The 16213-nt window shown below is 46.8% G+C and overlaps 1 protein-coding gene across 1 annotated transcript in view; it reads right to left on the reverse strand.

Moving 5' to 3' along the window:
• Dock5 (dedicator of cytokinesis 5) overlaps positions 1 to 16213 on the reverse strand; it is a 186693-nt gene that overhangs the window by 122329 nt on the left and 48151 nt on the right. The window contains 1 exon segment of the mRNA XM_051160588.1: positions 11564 to 11647. Coding sequence (XP_051016545.1) covers positions 11564 to 11647 — 84 coding nt within the window.

Genomic DNA, 16213 nt, shown 5'->3' on the forward strand with positions numbered 1-16213 from the left:
GCAATATTTCCATGCCTAGGTATTTACTCAAGATAAATGGAAACACAATACAAAAATGCTTCACAGGAATGTTTGCTGATGTCTTAATTCTTTTAAGCTAAAGGTGGGACTCAGAAGGCACAGTGACATTTGAGTGAACGAATCATGGCTTGTTTGTACAATGAGTATTATTAAACAACACAGAAAAATTACTTATGTACAACCTTATAAATGACTCTAAAAACCATAATAGTGAGTGAAAGAACCCACACAATAGACGTGTATAATTCCACTGACATAGGGCTGGCCAGCAGGTAAAACTAATAATTGGTAACTAAAGTGAGAACAGTGGCCAGTGGTTGCAATGGGAATCATATGCAAGAAAGACACTCAGAGCACTCCGGGATGAGATGTGCAGGCTTTGTCGTTTGATAAGACTTATTCTACTGTTTATCTAAGTGCACGTTACAGCATCAAAATTTTTCCCTGAAGTCTTTAAATATGGACGGGAAAGGAAGAAGAAAACTATCAAGTGGAAATTACTATATAAATTATATATAAATCACATATATAATTATATATAAATGACCTCTAGCAGAATGATATCACTCTGAGATCTTTTGTTTGGAAATACCTCTGAAATGAGATTGGGTGGGGTGTAAAAAATACCAGACATCTTTATGACTGTCCTTTGTCTTGTGTTTCATCAATGACATTATCCATCCTAGTTACTCTTAGCAAGCTCTCAATTTGATTTTGAATGAGTTTGTACTTTTTGTTTGTTTTTGTTTTTCGAGACAGGGTTTCTCTGTATAGCCTTGGCTATCCTGGACTCACTTTGTAGACCAGGCTGGCCTCGAGCTCACAGCAATCTACCTGCCTCTGCCTCCCCAAGTGTTGGGATTACAGGCGTGCACCTGGAGTTTGTACTATTCCTAAAAGTTCCAGCATGGACCTCAATCAACAGTTAAACATGCCAGGAAACCAAGACATGGAGTGTTTTTCTCTGCCCCAATTTTTACTTTATAATGCAAATGAGGAAAAGAAAAGAATTCATAGATACAACAACAGGCATAGAAAGAAAATTTCACACAGGGACTCAAGTCCAGAAGGAACGAGAGCGTATGTGGGAAGGCTGACTTCAGCAGAAGAGCTACTGGGGGGGGGGGGGATGGCGGGAGAGTGTGGTTGGAAATCTCTGAGGAGACCCATCAGGGCTGAGGTCTGCATCGCTCATGTGGCCATTCATTCATTATACATAAAAACACTTCTTGAAGTGGAGTGTATCAGACACCGTCTTTAAGGCGGAAGGAAACAGATCCATAAACAAGTAACCAAATACAAAGGGCCCTTTAATGGAACCGCCTGGAGACTCCAGCTCACAAAGGAGTGTTATGAATATGCTCCAGACTCGGGCAATTACTGGGGAATGCTGAAGACTTCCCAGGCAATGAAAGCACCGTTCGATGTGCGACTTACAGAATGTTCCCCCACAAGCACAAGATAAATGGGCGTTCCTGCTCACGCACACATAGAAGATCGATAAATTATGTTTATCCTCTCAGAAATTAAAAGCCAGGAGCAGGGAAGGAGCTGCTGTTTATAGCTTCCACGTGACACACGGGGCAGAGAGGAGGCAGCATCCACAGATGAGGAGCAGGTGCTAAATCCTGTTGTTTTCCCTTTAACTGTCTCAAGCCTGCTAGCTTAATTAGGCCAGAGTCAAAGGTTGCACCCTTGAGGACCAGGTAAACCTGGTCCAGAACCTGGTGAGCTGTCCCTCAAACCAAAGCCAGCAGAACCTCAGGGAATCCTGAGCCAGCTGGGTGCCGGCCCTCACAGGGTGAAGAAAGTCTCAGTATGAAACCCCTCATTACAGAGGACAGTGGTCTGCCTCTATCCCTGGGGAGCATCCCGCAGCCTCCTGGAGCCCTGAGCCTCAGCTGTTTACATCTGAAGGCAGAGGGCTCTTGCAAATAAGCCTAAAGGAAGAAAAAAAAAAAAAAAAAGTCAAAGGATTTAAAAGACAGTGGAGGTCAATTCCATTCTGTTGTTTCCGTGCTGGAGGATAAATCCATCAACCTTTTGGCAAGCAAGGCGGGGGATGGAAGCACAGTTAAGTATTTTAAGCCACTGAGCCAGTCTCTTTAGCCCCTTCAACACTTATTTTAAAGTTGAAAGGGATCCTGGTTTGCAGGCGCTCATTTGGTGGAGTTTGTCAGTGACAACACAAAGTCTCTTTGACCCAGGTCACGCACGCACTTTGGAAACAGGGTCACCTAAAAGCTGTTCCAAACAAGCCACACAAGTGTAACCTGAGGGTGGTAGAGCTGGCAGGGGCAAGGCCTTGCTCCCCTCATAAATGAGAACACATCTGGACCGTGGGAGTCACTACCAATCTAATGTAATGAAGCCTTCAGCCTAAAAGCCATTCTTCAATAGGATTACACTCTCACACACAACCTGCTTTTCAGGCCACTCTACGACAAACTCTATCTCTGACTACAAATACAAAGAAGATTTCCTTCTGCTTACCAAGGATAGATGGTAACAGAAATCAACTCCACAGAGAGATCTGCTTCAGATGGTAAAGTACCTCCAGGAGGAAGGCCAAGTCACAGGCAACAGTCAAGAGGTGACACATGCACATGTGGCCAGTGTCAGACAAGGGGCCATGCCTTGCCTTAGGGGCCTTCACAGAACTTTTCCTCTAAGTGGGCCAACATGGTCACTCTGGTTTTTAACTCCCAAATCCTTGAGTGAATCTTGGCCCAGGATAGTTTGGGTGTTAGCATTCTGCTTCGGTCTGCCTACCTGGGATGTCATGGCTGACCTGCCATGGGGGGCGGGACCCTGCCGGGACCCTGCCCAGGGCCATGTAAAAGGACAGACCCTCCCCGTGGTCTCTCTCTTTCTACTCTCTCACTCTCTACATGTGTCTCTACCCACTCTACTTCCTCCCTTTCCCCCTCCCCCCTCTCTCTTTGGGGTGCCCCTCCCTCTTTCCATCTCGCCCCATACTCTACAAGATCTGCTGCCTGGTACCTTGTATCTACTTTGTATCTACCTTCTATCTATCATTACTTTAATTATTAAACATGAAATTGGGGACATGCTACTTATAAAGCATTCTTTTCTTTTTTTTTTTTTTTTTTTTTAAACAAAAGGTACCTACAAAAGGTGAATGGCCCAGCAAACAAAGGCATGGTTTGGGGTATAAGGAGCTTGCTCTACTATTCCATGCCCCGTGATCTAACCATGATCCCTAGAGACCAAAATCAGTCAGTTGGGAGCTGCTGGGAACATTCCTTTTTGGGCATTCCAGAAACTTCTTTGTTTTCAGGTTCACTTGTCTCTGTAGATACAGAGGCAGCTGCCCAAACGGATCAGTGCCAAGTCCTAGTGCATGATGGGTAATGGAATGAAGGTACCACTCAGGAAAGAGCTGTAATCCCCACATCAGGAGATTGGACAGACGCCTATGTCCAAAGAACATATGTTAGGATGTATTTCAGGAGCACACTCAAACGTTATCTTAAAAGGAAAAAAAAAAAAAGGAAGGAGACATTCTGTGTTGTATAAGGCTTATGAAGGCTGGGGGACAGCTCGGTTAGTCAAGGCTTGCCACGCAAGCATGAGGAGCTAAGTTTGCTCCTGAGCACCCATGTGAAATGCCAGGAGAAGATAAGAGGGTACCCAACAGGCCACCCACCCAGCCAGACAGCTAGCCACCCACCCTGCCATCCAGCCTAACTGGTCAGCCTCAGATCCCACTAGGAGACCCTGTCTCAACAAACAAGCTGGGTAGCTCCTGAAAAAATGACAGAAGTTGCCCTCTTCTTTTCACATGCATGCGTGTAAGGGCACCCTCATACACACACACACAGAGGGGGGGGGGGCGGAGATTCAATTTGAGAAGAGACATTTCAATGGCTATAGCATTTAATTAACGTCTCTCCCAAACACACTCCTACTACCACGTGTCTTTATAAAAACACAACACGGTTCAGGAAAGAATGTTCCCAGAGGTATGGCTGATGACACACTGTCCTTAAGGTAAAGGTCAAGCAGATGTGGGAAGTAACCCTGCACAAAACACCGTAAGGCCTGATCTGCTTCCCAAGCTAAAGCCAGAAGTCTGCAAGCGGAGCTTGCCATCAGATGCGAGCTGCCATTTATGTTCGGAAAGTCAGTTGTCTCTATAACTACGCCATGGTGACAGTATGGACTCCCAGGGTTTGACTAAGGGGACAACACAAATGTTACAAATATGTGGGGGGTGCTAATGCACCTCCTAGCCAGTAAATTAGCATGCCAACATGCTATTAAGATGTGTGTGCGTGCATGAGTGAGAGAGACAGAGAGGCAGAGAGGGAGAGAGAGAGAGAGAGACAGAGAGAGGGACAGAGAGAGAGACAGAGAGAGAGACAGAGAGAGAAAGCACGAAAGCGTGCCTTCTGGAGTTAGCTTTCTGTCCGCTTTGGGTTCTGGGAGGTACAACTTAGGCCACCAGGCTTTCAAAGCCAGCGCTTTCCTCAGTTCAGCCATCTTGTCAGACTACAACTCTGTCTTGGTGGCTTCTCAGGATTGGACCTGGGAACTCATGGACACTGGGTGAGCACTGTACCGCTGAGACACACCCTCAGCTCCTGGTTCTGTTTAATTCATTTGATTTCTGTTGTTGTTCTTTCGGCCTCTCACTTGGCTTATGGCCACTGAACGGGGCTGATCAGATAAAGAAATGAGTATAAAGGAGGGAACGATGGCTTCAAGGCGACCTGTTTAATAGTCCTGGTCATACAGGACTATAGCATGTGATAGCTCATTTTTAATTAGACACTCCCAGAAAGCTAGCCAGTTTCCTAGGTCACACGACGCAGGAGGGGTTCCAGTGACAGCCCCTCAAAAAGATGATTACTAAGATTCTGCTAGAAGAAAATTTTTCAGATGCGCCCTCTTTGTCAAGTCTCTGTCGGGAGGGTTCAATAACCACAGTGACAAAATTTAACACCAGGGAAAGTGACCAGGTAAGTGAACTCCATTCTCTGTATCTACTTGCAAAAGTCTGCTTTATGCAGGTGAGACTCAAAGCACGTACCACCTCGGTCAGAATCCATTCGTTTTATTTTTCATTGTCCGTCCCTTTAAAAGTCCAAAATGCAAGGGTCCAAAACCCAAAATTTGTTGGGCCTTGGAATGAAGTCACTAAGTAGAAAATTCCGCTCCTGACCATATGCCGGATTACAGTCAAAAGGCAGGTAGACTAAAAGTTCCTGTATAAAAATTACCTTAAGGTTATGTGTAACAGAGTTTATAAAACATAAACGAATTTTGTGTTTTCACTTGGCTTCCCACAATGTTTTGAGATATGCATATAACATGCAAACACTAAAAAAAAATTAAGCCCAAATCCTCTGCTTCCAAGCATTTTGGATAAAGGATGCTCGGCCTGTCTATGGGGATGGGCTTTCTGAATGGGGCGGAGTTTTACGGGCCTTGTACTACACAAAAGTAACATATGTACAAAGGGAAGCCCCACCTGTCCACACTTCTTATTATTCCTGTCAACATTCCAGGGCTGCCCAGTTCCCCTAGTTCCTGTGTAAGACTCTGTGTTATCCTCTGAGTCTTTAAAAGCGTACTCTGCATACAAAGTTTTATGCTGCCCCTGCCCTGCAGAGCTCAGAACGCCTCTGAGACATCTTTTCTTTTTCTTTTTCTTTTTCTTTTTGTTTTTCGAGACAAGGTCTCTCTGTGTTAGCCTTGGCTGTCCTAGACTCACTTTGTAGACCAGGCTGGCCTCGAACTCACAGCAATCTGCCTGCCTCTGCCTCCCGAGTGCTGGGATTACAGGTGTGCGCCACCACGCCTGGCTGAGACAGCTTTTCAACTTGGTTAAACTTCTACCACGAGCTGACCACGTGCGTTGATCACAGAGTCCCTACTAACACCAGCCGCTCCGTGCCCCTGAGTGCGTGAACGGTTTATGGAACCCCGAACAGTCATTCGATGGATATGAACTCAGCACAGAAAACCAGCACTAGAAGTACAGCAGGGCCCAGGCTTGCAGCCACCTGTAGTAGAGTCAGTCACAGGAGAGAGACGCTCTGTGACTGGATGCTGACACTTTCCTTACACGCGTGCTGTAATATACGTATTAGTTGATGTTACTATTCTGTGATAGGTCACTTCCAAGTCAATGAATGACCCATACTGACATGGAACATTCATGACAGGGAGATAGCTGAAGCACTTTGTTCATGAACAATTAACTTAGACAGGGAGCAAACTACCTAATCTAACGCAGACCTCCATCTTCTATTCCCTCTATGGTCCCAACGGCATTGCCTGCTTCTCCCATAGTAAGTATCTGGATATATATATATATATTTTTTTTTTTTTTTTAATTTACTTATTTGTCTTGTCTGTCTTCCTAGGCAAACCTTATGAGAGACATCACTGATTCGGCCAGAATTAGGACATCTCCCGTGCTTAAGAAACTGGGCAGGTAGTAGGTGTAGAGCAGGTGCTGCTGAAAAGACAAGGTGACTGCAGCTGATGTGCCCAGTGTCTCCGCCCACATGCCCATGGATCTGGAGCAGGAAAGACAATTCACAGGGGACTATGGGCGTCTCGCTGCCAAACACCCTCCAAGGTTAAAGAGCAAAGTGGCAGTACCAAGCATAGACAGACCAGTGCTAGAAAGGGACGAACCAGCTTCAGCACCAATCTGCTCTCATCTCTGACAGTCTCTAAAGGTAAACCACTCTTGGGGCACCAGGAACAAGAAGTGGCATAAAGCCTCCCTAACCAACTCATTTCCTTCTTCCATCTTGAAGTAACACATTATGCTGGGAGATGGGGGTGGGGGGAGGCCCCGAGATACAAGGGACAAGCCAGAGCAGCTCTCTCTTTAAAGACTTGAGGTCTTAGGGCTTTTAAGTCAAAGATTAACTAAGCACTCTAGGAGTTTCTCATGGCTCCTCGTATCTACCTAAAAGAAAAAACAAAAGCGGGGCTAGGGAGATGGCTCAGAGGTTAAGAGCACTGGATGCTCTTCCAAAGGTCCTGAGTTCAATTCCCAGCGACCACATGGTGGCTCACAACCATCTATAATGTGATCTAAGGCCCTCTTCTGGTGTGCAGATATACATGTAGGCAGAACACTATATATGTAATAAATAAATAAATCTTAAAAAAAAAAAAAAAGAAAGAAAGAAAAAACAAAAGCAAAAACAAACACATAAACAAAGCACTGGCCCATGAAAGGTCAAAACAGCTCCAATGTGCCTATGACGAACTATGTGGTAGGTCCATGCAGTGGACGCTAGCTGAAAGAAAAGGAAGTGAAGTAAGTACCAATACTTACTAGAGGATGCACGAACCCCGAACACACCATTCTAATCAGAAGAAGCCAGACACACAAAGCACCGCGCACTGTCTGGCTGTGTTACGATAAAGGTCTAGCACAACTCACAGAAGCAGAAAGCAGGTGTGTGTTTGCCTGGAGTCAGGGGAATGGCTGATCAGTGGTACTATGAAGGTGGGGCTAACGAAAGCAGTGATGGGCAGTTAGTTGCCCCCCCTCCCTACATAGTATGCAGAGAAAATAACCACAGAACCGTACACTGTGGGGATAAGCAGTGTGGCATTTGAGTTATGTCTTAATAAAGCTGCTGTTTCAGATTAAAAACAAAATCATGTATAATAACCAAATCCTTCTGTGGTCTGCAGTGGGCAGAGTGCCTTCCAGCTTGTCACGGTTTCTTGTATCACCTGCACTCATTCCAGACTTTTGCTGAGGGGCCTACTGCGTGTCAAAAGTGATGATGGGCACCTGGAGATTCAGCAGGAGCCAGATGTGCCCCTAGGCTCTTGGGGGGAATCACTCATTGAACCACAGGGCAGGAAGCAGCCAAGGAGAGTCCTCGGTATTCTGTTGTGGGCTGTAGGCTGAAAGCATTAAAAAATAAAAATAAAAATAAAAATTGTCTGCAAGGACACAGGTCCAAGGCAAAACAGCACACACAGATCAGGTATGCTTGTCTCAAAGGTGGGGGGTGGGGCAGGATGTGAAGAGGGAGAGTCTCCAAATCACCAACAGGAAGCTGCAAGACATAGACCCCAGAGGCCAAGAAACGGTGCCAGCCTCACCCTGGCATTCTCTCTGCCAGTACCATGGGCGTTTCCATTTTGTTTATTTGTTTTAAAGAAGGACAGGAGCAGGCAGAGGGGCAGAACGCAAGTCATTACTCAGCATTTCCTGCAGGTCTCATGTTTGCAAAGCGCTCCTGCCCCGAGTCCTCAACTGCCTGAAATAATAAAGGAATTCAAGACTCACGCCAAGAACTCAAAAGTGCTAAGCAGATACAAGAGCCTCCCCCCTGAGAGTGGGGCAAGGCGGGCAGTACTTAAAAACGAATCTCGTGAAAGAAGCACCATTGGACAAAACATAATACGCATAATGAGCTGCGTGAAACTGATGTGCCACACGGAAGGTATGAACTCTGCATGTGCTCTGCTTCTCAATGCACACCCGGACACGGGTCCACTCTGAAAGCACAGCAGGTGACATCCTTCTTGGAGAGCCCAGCATTCTGTGACTGACAACCAGCACTCCATGGCAACAATTAGAAGAAAAGCCTCTTCTTGCTGGCAGGGCCAACAGCTCCTGATCTCCCTCCAAGTGCAGTGTCGGTGAGGTTTTCTGTATGGCGGTCAACACAGCACTCCCTGCAATCACACTGTATGAGCTGCAATACACTACAAGCACCAGGGATTTGCGGAGTCAATGACATGGGATCAGAAAGAGATGATGGGGTCTGGGTGTCTGTGTTTGTGTCAAGCACAATGTGAACATCCCTAAGGCAAAACTCCAAAACCCAAAATGTTCCAAGACTCAAATGTTATGAGCACTGACATGATATCCCAGGTGGATTACACACCATGATGAATTTATTTAAAATACTGCATAAGATTATCTTCAAGCTATGTGCATAAAACATATATGAAGCAAAGATCTGAATTTACGGCTAAGTGTTAGCCCCTGTATATTTCCATATGCATATTCCAAAAATCCCAAACAACCTGAAATCACAAAGACTTCCCGGTCTCAGGTTCTCTGGATAAGAGACGCTTAACCCGCACGATGATCTAGGTTCAGACATCAGCAAGATCACTAGGCAAAATGTAAGAGTGAACACACTCAAGACCACTACTAATGTGTACTCTATGAGAACAGCATGCTTCAAATAACTACCACAAAAATATCAGAGACACACGAAAACTTTAAAGGCCAACCTATTTTGAGAAGACAATCTCAGGAATGCATTTGAGGGATGTCATTAACTTTTACGCCAGATCAACATCCATATTCTCTCTGAGGCAATTAGGAAGTAGTACTTCCCCTCCCCCTCCCCCACAGAGACAGACAGACAGAGACAGACAGAGACAGAGGTAGAGGCAGAGACAGAGATACAGAGACAGACAGACAGAAGACACAGAGACAGACAGAAGTCAGAGAACATATTAGTAAAGAAGGAAGCATCTCCACACCACAATCTGCAGAAGGAAAAATCCTGAAAGAGGCCAGGCCAGCACTTGTTATGGCTTCTTGCCTGGGTCAATTATTGATGTAAGAAAGGGTGTCCAAGTGGCTTAGAGTAGCATTTTTTGTTTGTTTGTTTGTTTGTTTTTCCAGACAGGGTTTCTCTGTGTAGCCTTGGCTGTCCTGGACTCACTTTGTAGACCAGGCTGGCCTCGAACTCACAGCGATCCGCCTGCCTCTGCCTCCCGAGTGCTGGGATTAAAGGCGTGCGCCACCACGCCCGGCTAGAGTAGCATTTTTAAGGCCGGCAGGACAAAAAATTAGAGAGCTGGGCCTTGCAATGAGTTGACTGTAATTCAGTAAAGCATAAAGCACTACCAAAGTTGAAGGCAGTGATAAGTAAGCAGGAGTTAAAAGAGATGCTTAGCAAAGGTCTAAAATGGCAGGTGTATATATTCTAAAAAAATGGTTGAGCTTACATAAAGAAAAAAAATTCCCATCTCTGTAAACAGAAACTACAATCATGGTGAAAAACTCAACACAGTATTAAAAAAAAAAAAAAAAAAGCCGGAAAAAGGTTAGCATAAGCTAAGTAATCCAGATCCAAATGTCACGTACAGAACTTAATTCTCAATGATCCCTAAGCATACATTTCTTCAAGCCCACATGGAAGTTACAAAAGTTGAACACGTGCTTTTTACCCCTGCACAGTGGGAAAGTATGTCCGCAGGGACCATGGTATATATGTATCTGTCCCCCCATCAGACTCCCGACAAAGGCCTGGCCTGGTAAGGTCTGAGGGGACTGAAGCTTCCAAAAGCAAGGGTCCTAAAACGTGCAAGTCAAGCGCTGTGGGTGTAGTGGTGACTTAGAATCGATGCCTGGTGAGGCCTGACATTGGCCAAGGATGATAGTAAAAGCAGGAGCACGGATGCAGGGGTCCACAGGGCCCTCTCTGTCTCCTTGCTGCCCCCATGGGAGCCAAGCGGCTACAATGGAATGGTATGGACTGGAAAGAGCAGTGCAAGGACCCAGCTGTAAGGAAGGCGGCCATCATAGCAGTGCCCAACGCGAGCAGGTGGATGACCGAGCTCGACGATGGCCTAACCCTGCTTCACTTCCCCTAGGCTTCCTGTGGCTTCCCCTTCTTCTATCGTCTGGCACTAACTGGAGATCTGCACAGGCTTCTAGGTGACACTTTTGCCATCCCACTGTCCCAGCATTTACCAATGCAGAACGTCTGGCCCAACAAGCTTTGCTCTGAGGGGGTAGAAAAATCCGCCTAGCTCCCCCATCATCTCTTACTCCAACCTTCACAGGGTTGGGATAAACTGGGCCCAGAAGTTTGTTCTCTGTTTTGCTCCTCAACCTCAGTGGTTTGGATGCCACTTTCGTCACTTCGAGGCTTGGGCCTAGAGATGTGAATTCCCGGAGGAGGTCTCCCAGGGTGGGATGAATGGATGTGAGCATGCTCTGTGCTTTGCACACACGCTGTCTTAAGGATTGCCCAGGTTAGCCAAAAACCACTGCCCAAGCCTGAACTAGCTGGAGGAAACAGGCAAACACAAGCCACAGGGCCTGCTGCTACAGTCCTGACCTAGTTCTGTGTCTTAGTACCATCACAAGGCCTCACCCTCACTCTCCCCAAACCTGGCAACGCTGGGCACCAAGTAGAAAGAGACCCACCCCTAAGCGGCAACTATTCCTTCCAGCTACCACAAGCCTGATGTCCCAAGTGTGTCTCCCCTAACCAGTTCTGCAGCTAACTATTCTGCATCCGGTAGGGGAAAAAACAAAAAAAAAACCTTGGCTCTGATCTCTGGCCATATCCACATTCCCAGGAGCTGGCTGTGTTGAAAACGATCCTCAGTACAGGGCTGAATCACCATAAGTACTTCCCAGGCTTTCACCACTGGCCTTGCAGCAGGAGGCGTAAGTAGAGCACACGGACCAGACCATAGCGCTGAGTGCGTTATTAATAAGTAACTCCTACTGATTCTTGTTGGACCCTGAGCGGCAGGAGGCCGCTGCACTCACCCTCGTACATCTCCAGGATGTGGACGGTGTCCCCGATCTGCAAGGAGAGCTCCACATCTTGAGATGCGTTGTAGTTATAGATTGCTGTAAACGAGAGGAAAGGGGATTAGAAAACACGCACTTTTCAAAAGTTAGGACTTGTTCTCGTTTGCCTCTCTGTCGCTGTGATAAAATACTGACCAAGTTTACAGTGCGTTATCTAGAGAGGCCAAGGCAGGGGATCAAGGCCGGAACCTGGAAGCGGGAACAGAAGGGAAAACCACGAAGGGACATTGCTTCCTGGCTTGCTCAGCTTCTTATTTATACAGCCCAGGCCCACCACCTGCCTAGGGATGGTAGCGCCCACAGTGGGCTACCCTCCACCAACCAATGGTTAAGAGAATTTTCCCCCAAGACAAGCTCACAGACCAATCAAATGAAGGGACTTCATCAACTTTGGTTCCCTCTTTTCAGGTCTGTCATGATGACAACCAATGCCAGCCATTACAGTACTCAACAAGTCATTCTCTGTTGAATAATGTCATGTAAAGCAGAAAACAGAGCTGTGTGTCCTCCGATGTGCTGACTGGTTGCCTAACTCATAACACATGATCTGTCAGATAAAACGCATGGGTGTGGCTCCTGCTCCCAGGTAATATGATAGTCTAGTGAGAGGAAGAACGATATCAACGCACAGGGGAGTGTTCTCTTGGCTTTCTTGATGTGGTGCTCACCAGTTGAAAAGGCTGCATGAGTGATACCTACATCTAGTAAAAGAGTGATATAGGTCACAGTGCAGGGATGACACCTTATCCCAGCCCTCAATACTCTGGGGATAGAGTAACCATAGCGCTCCACAATCCTTACGAGCAACATTGTTAGGGCCCCAGAGTAGAAGGCAGCAAACTAAATCACAACCAAACAGGGGCGGGGGTGGGGGGTGAGGGTTGGGGGTGAGGGTTGGGGGTTTGGGGGAGGGGGAGGGGGGAGGGGTAAGAACGGACCAGACCTTCACATAGGTATTTTGCCGTAGCTCCACTTAAGAGTGACTAAGAGGCACATGAAAACACGCTCAACAACATTAGTCATGAGGGGAATGCAAAGCAGAATCTCGCCATTAGATGCCGCTTCCACACCTACTACGATGGCTACATTTAAAAAGATGTTCGCCCTGAATACGGAGTCGTGCTCTAGAACAAGAGACCCTTTAGAATCTAGACTAGCCGTTTCTGGAAAGCTAAACACGTTTCCTACATGGCTCAACAAATCAATTCGTAGGAGGGCAACAGAAAGAAGAAAACATACGTCACACATACATGATACCCTTATCGGTTGATGCAGAGGGGACAGAAGAGTGGACCCTGGGGTTGTCACGTCAATCTCCTGCAGCTGTGGGTTCCGCCTCATCAGCCACAAGAGGCAGCGGGCCTGAGGATCTGCAGAGGACCCTTAGTTACCTCAGGGCGTTTTCTACAAGCCGAGGGAAGGGAAGGAGACTGAATGGGAGCTGAGATCTGCTGTGACCCAGCCAACTCCAACAGCCAGCCACCGCTGGGAGCCAGCAGCAGCATGGGACAGACTCTGCTGAGTCCCCAGGGGCATGCAGACTAGTCCACACACCTTCATTCCACAACGCTGGGCTCCAGAACATGAGATAACACATTCGTGTTGCCTCCAGCCATCGAATCTGCCAGCGTTTGCTACAGCAGCCGCAGGAAACTGACGCAGCTGTTATTCACAACAGTCAACAAGGTGAAGCAACTCAGCTGTGTCTGCCTACACGTACAACGAGCACAGCTGTGCTTTGATAGCCCCACCAGGTGGGCTGCACACGCCCGCCCTGTGAGGATAGGAGCTACGTAGTGATATGCTGTGTCTTTCCCAACCGTGCTGTGGTACAGACATGTGGCTTAAGCACACCCTCTCCTGTTCCTACACTCTTACTCCAGGTGACCGATGGTACCTGAAAGAGTGTAGTTGCTAGTAGGCAGCTACTACGTTGTATCAGGTAAGAAATACAGGCTGTGAAGTTTCTGCCCCATAAACAAGGGTACCTGATACTGGAATCCCAGCACCCATTTTTAAAGCCATGTGTGGGGATATGAAAGCTGGAGGGTCCCTGGGATTCATTAGTCAGCCAGACTAGCTAATCTGTGAGCTCCGGGTTCAGTGAGAGAACCCGCCTCAAAAAATAAAGTGGAGAGCAATGAAAGAAAACACCCAAGGTTGACCCCCCACCCTCTACACATATACTTGCTACATGTATGCACACGCATGCACACATGCATATATACATACACTATACATAGACACTCATGTCCACACACACAAAAAGAAAAATATATCTATACACATTCAATAGACAGCTACTCCAAATAGTTTTGATCTGAAGTGAATCACAACATAAGAGTTAAACAACATAAAAGTCCCTTTCCCATCATCCAATGTATTGACCAGGTGCTACTTTGTATCACAAACTGTCTTAGAGAATACCAACGACAGAGATGTGGCTCCTGAGTCCTAGGTTAAAGCAGATAGCGTCCCTACCATAAATCAATGCAATGGAATACTATTCAATGATGAAAAAGGATGATACACCGACACATGCCACAATCCAGATAACCTCAAAGTATGCTAAGCAAAAGAAGGCATCAGCAAACATATTTTTATTTCATTTATTTCTTAAATGTTAAGAAGTCGCTAATCCGTCAGACAGTAGAGAAAATGAGTTGCTGTCCTAGGTGGATATGGGAATGGCACTGAGCAACCTATCCCTTCAGGAACTTTTTAGGGAGGGGAAAACATCCCAAATTGAGCCGTGGTGACAATTCAACAGTTGCATCATTATTTACTAAAGTCACTAAATTGAGGGCTGGGAAGCAAGAGCTCTTACTGCTGTTGTAGAGGGCCAGGGTTCAGTTCCCAGAGCCCCACACCAGGCAACATAGCTCCAGTTCCAGGAGACCTAATACTTTCTTCAGCCCTCCGCGGGCACCTGCTCACATGTGGTGCACATAAATTTACCCAGGCACGCACACAAGCAATGTAAACCAAAATAAATAAATGTTTCAAAACAAAACAACAACAACAACAAAAACCACCACCATGCACTGAAAATTGAAGTCGGTACATTAAGCTTCAGAGAACGTTCGCTTTTAACAGATCTTTCTTGTCTTTCTTGTCTTTATTAACGGGTGATCCATATCCACCCGCGAGAAAAAAGTACCAATGTGGAGGTCCAGCTCTGTAAACACTGCAAGGATCCATCTCTACAGGTCTGCACAGCACAAGAGGATGGCCACTCGATGCATGTTCGCATCCTCTAGTTGTCATGGAAAACATCCTACCTAGTAAGGGAAGAAAGGTGGCCCTGCCCCTGCCTGTGGTGGTGGGCACATCCTGTTCTCCTCTCCCTGGGCTACAGCCTGGAAGAAAACGGGAATCTCAGAAACGGCCTCTCCTTTAGGAAGGAGGTCACAGTCCCTTCTGGAGAAGTGCCCTCGCAGTTGTTTCCTATTGCGCTTTCAGAGTAGGCTGTGGTTTCTGAATAACGACTGTTGGGGAAGTGGGTTAGGAGAAATGACACAGAACGCAGACAGGAGTTCCAGCCTCCCACGGCAGCTGCTGTCCCACTGTGGTTCAACTCCACCTGACTGCTGTAGTTTGTTTACCCATGAAGGATGTGATGGGTTTTTCTATAGAAAACATGACCCTGCAATTCTTGACACCTCCGAGACCCCATCAGCTGTTATCCCCTAAAGTGCTTCTTCCCACCACCCCTCCCCCACGGAAACAGGAAGTAGTGAGGCCACTTTGTCACAAGCTAGGTAATGACCATCTTCACTCTTCCTGGTTCTTAGTCATGGGAAAGTAAGCAGAGGCTCTCAAAGGCCGACTTCCCAACGTCAGCTCCAGGTGGAAGCATCTGCCTTGGACTGCTGGAAATGCAGAGTAGCATGTGTGCACTTACGCAGGCAGGTGAGAAGGAAGGCACGCACGCATGCACACACACAGGCACGCACACGCACGCGCAGGAATGAACCTAACCACACACACATAGGCACAAAGACAGACATACATGCACTCATGTTCCTTCTCTCTCTCCGCCTCTCTCTCTCTCTCTCTCTCTCTCTCTCTCTCTCTCTCTCTCTCTCTCTCTCTCTCTCTCAAGACCAGCAAATCCCAAATGCTCCAGTCTTAATTACCCACTTTTTCCTCTACCATCTGTCAAATTCACCCTCTTCTCTCATCAAGATGTGCCTGGTCCTGCAGCAAGTTTAATGTGCCAGGGTAGGCTGGTACCCATGGGGAGACCTCCCCATTCCCTGAGGAGAAGGAGAGGGGGAGAAAGGGGAAAGGATGTGTGTTGGGGGGGACTGGGAGGAGGGGGGCTGTGATCAGGATGTAAAATGAATGAATGAGTGAATGAATGAATGAATGAATGAAAAGTAAATAAATAAATAGACTCTTTTATGTTCAGGGGCCCTTTTATGTTTTGCAGTTAACAGCACCACCTGCTCTTCCAGAGGACCTAGGTTCAATTCCCAGCACCCACAAAGGGATCACAACCATCTGTACTTCCAGTCCAGGGGATCGGATGCCCTCTTCGGTGCACATATGCTACACAGACATGCATGTAGACAAAACAGCTGTGTACTTTTTTTTTTTCCA

This window comes from Acomys russatus, chromosome 18, assembly GCF_903995435.1.
Source record: "Acomys russatus chromosome 18, mAcoRus1.1, whole genome shotgun sequence".
Classification (NCBI taxonomy): Eukaryota; Metazoa; Chordata; class Mammalia; order Rodentia; family Muridae; genus Acomys; species Acomys russatus.